The sequence below is a fragment of the Aphanomyces astaci genome (genome assembly GCF_000520075.1).
Source record: "Aphanomyces astaci strain APO3 unplaced genomic scaffold supercont1.202, whole genome shotgun sequence".
Classification (NCBI taxonomy): Eukaryota; Oomycota; class Saprolegniomycetes; order Saprolegniales; family Verrucalvaceae; genus Aphanomyces; species Aphanomyces astaci.
Genome location: NW_009798465.1, coordinates 1 through 1,055, shown reverse-complemented (window position 1 = coordinate 1,055; position 1,055 = coordinate 1). Strand labels below are relative to the sequence as shown.

Sequence of the window (1,055 nt, the reverse complement as noted above, 5' to 3'; positions counted from 1 at the left end):
ATCGTGATTGAATTTACTATCTACATTACTTTACCTTTGACAAGGTTGGGCGTCAGTACACCCAAGACACGACGTTTCGTCATGTCCTGGTAAGGCTCAAGGAAGCCTTCAAGGACCTCAAGGCTAGCAGCATCAAGGGTTGCATACACAAGGCCGACCGGCAGCTGTACAAACTCGAGGAGTACATCAAGCAGAAGCAAGACGAGGACGCAAGTGGCAACGTGAGCGACAGCGAGAGCGAGAGTGACAACAATTCCGACAGTGATAGTAGTAGTAATGAATCGAGTAACTCTGAATCAGAGACATAAAAATATAGTGCATTTTCATTGGCTGATTACAAGTATCCAGTTGATGGGTTGCAGATTGTAGCTTCTCATAAAAACTCTCTAACATTTGATATATTTTTGCCTGACCCCCTCCACGCTGTCGACTACTGTAAAACGTAATCCAATCATTTTAACCTAGTTGGAATGCACAAATACCGAAAACACGACCAAAGCATGACTCCCCATCGTACTTTGAAGAGGTGATTTCAAAGTACGACGGAAACGATTCGGATTGGCTCCGTTCGTTTTTGAAAGTTACTTGGAAGAGCCCCTTATGAATATGTACAGTTTTATACCGCTTACGCTTTGGGCGCAGTCTCCTCGTGTGTTTATCGTTTACTTCTTCTAACGTTAACGGTACTACGTATACTGTAGTGCACTACTATGTAATACTACCTCCGCATGGAAATGTTTGTTAGGTCATCCGCTTCAGTTCCTATGATTTCTCCGGTTGCATCTGGCCGGAACATATCGGCCAATGACGAACTTCTTTATGGTTCAAATTGGGTGTGTACCTAGTTGTCTCTAATTGGACACAAATATCCCATCAATATGCGTTAAAAGATTTTATCCAATAAAATATACAGTACAGTAAGGGCTGTGATGGATTTAGACCATTGTGAATAGTTTTCAAGGCACCAGTTGGAGCTGTACCGGTTTTGATCAGATTTCACTGACAATTTCATAGGCACTGAAGGGGGGTATACCGTAGTACTACGTAGTACTTAC

General features: G+C 42.7%; 1 protein-coding gene across 1 annotated transcript; it reads left to right on the top strand.

The window, feature by feature from the left end:
- Window positions 1-44: 44 nt before the first annotated feature.
- H257_18700 (hypothetical protein) lies at window positions 45-308 on the top strand (the record flags this gene model as incomplete). Its single annotated transcript, XM_009847817.1, has 1 exon — window positions 45-308. A coding segment is annotated over one exon (264 nt), but the record flags the coding sequence as incomplete, so codon positions are not given.
- Window positions 309-1,055: the final 747 nt, after the last annotated feature.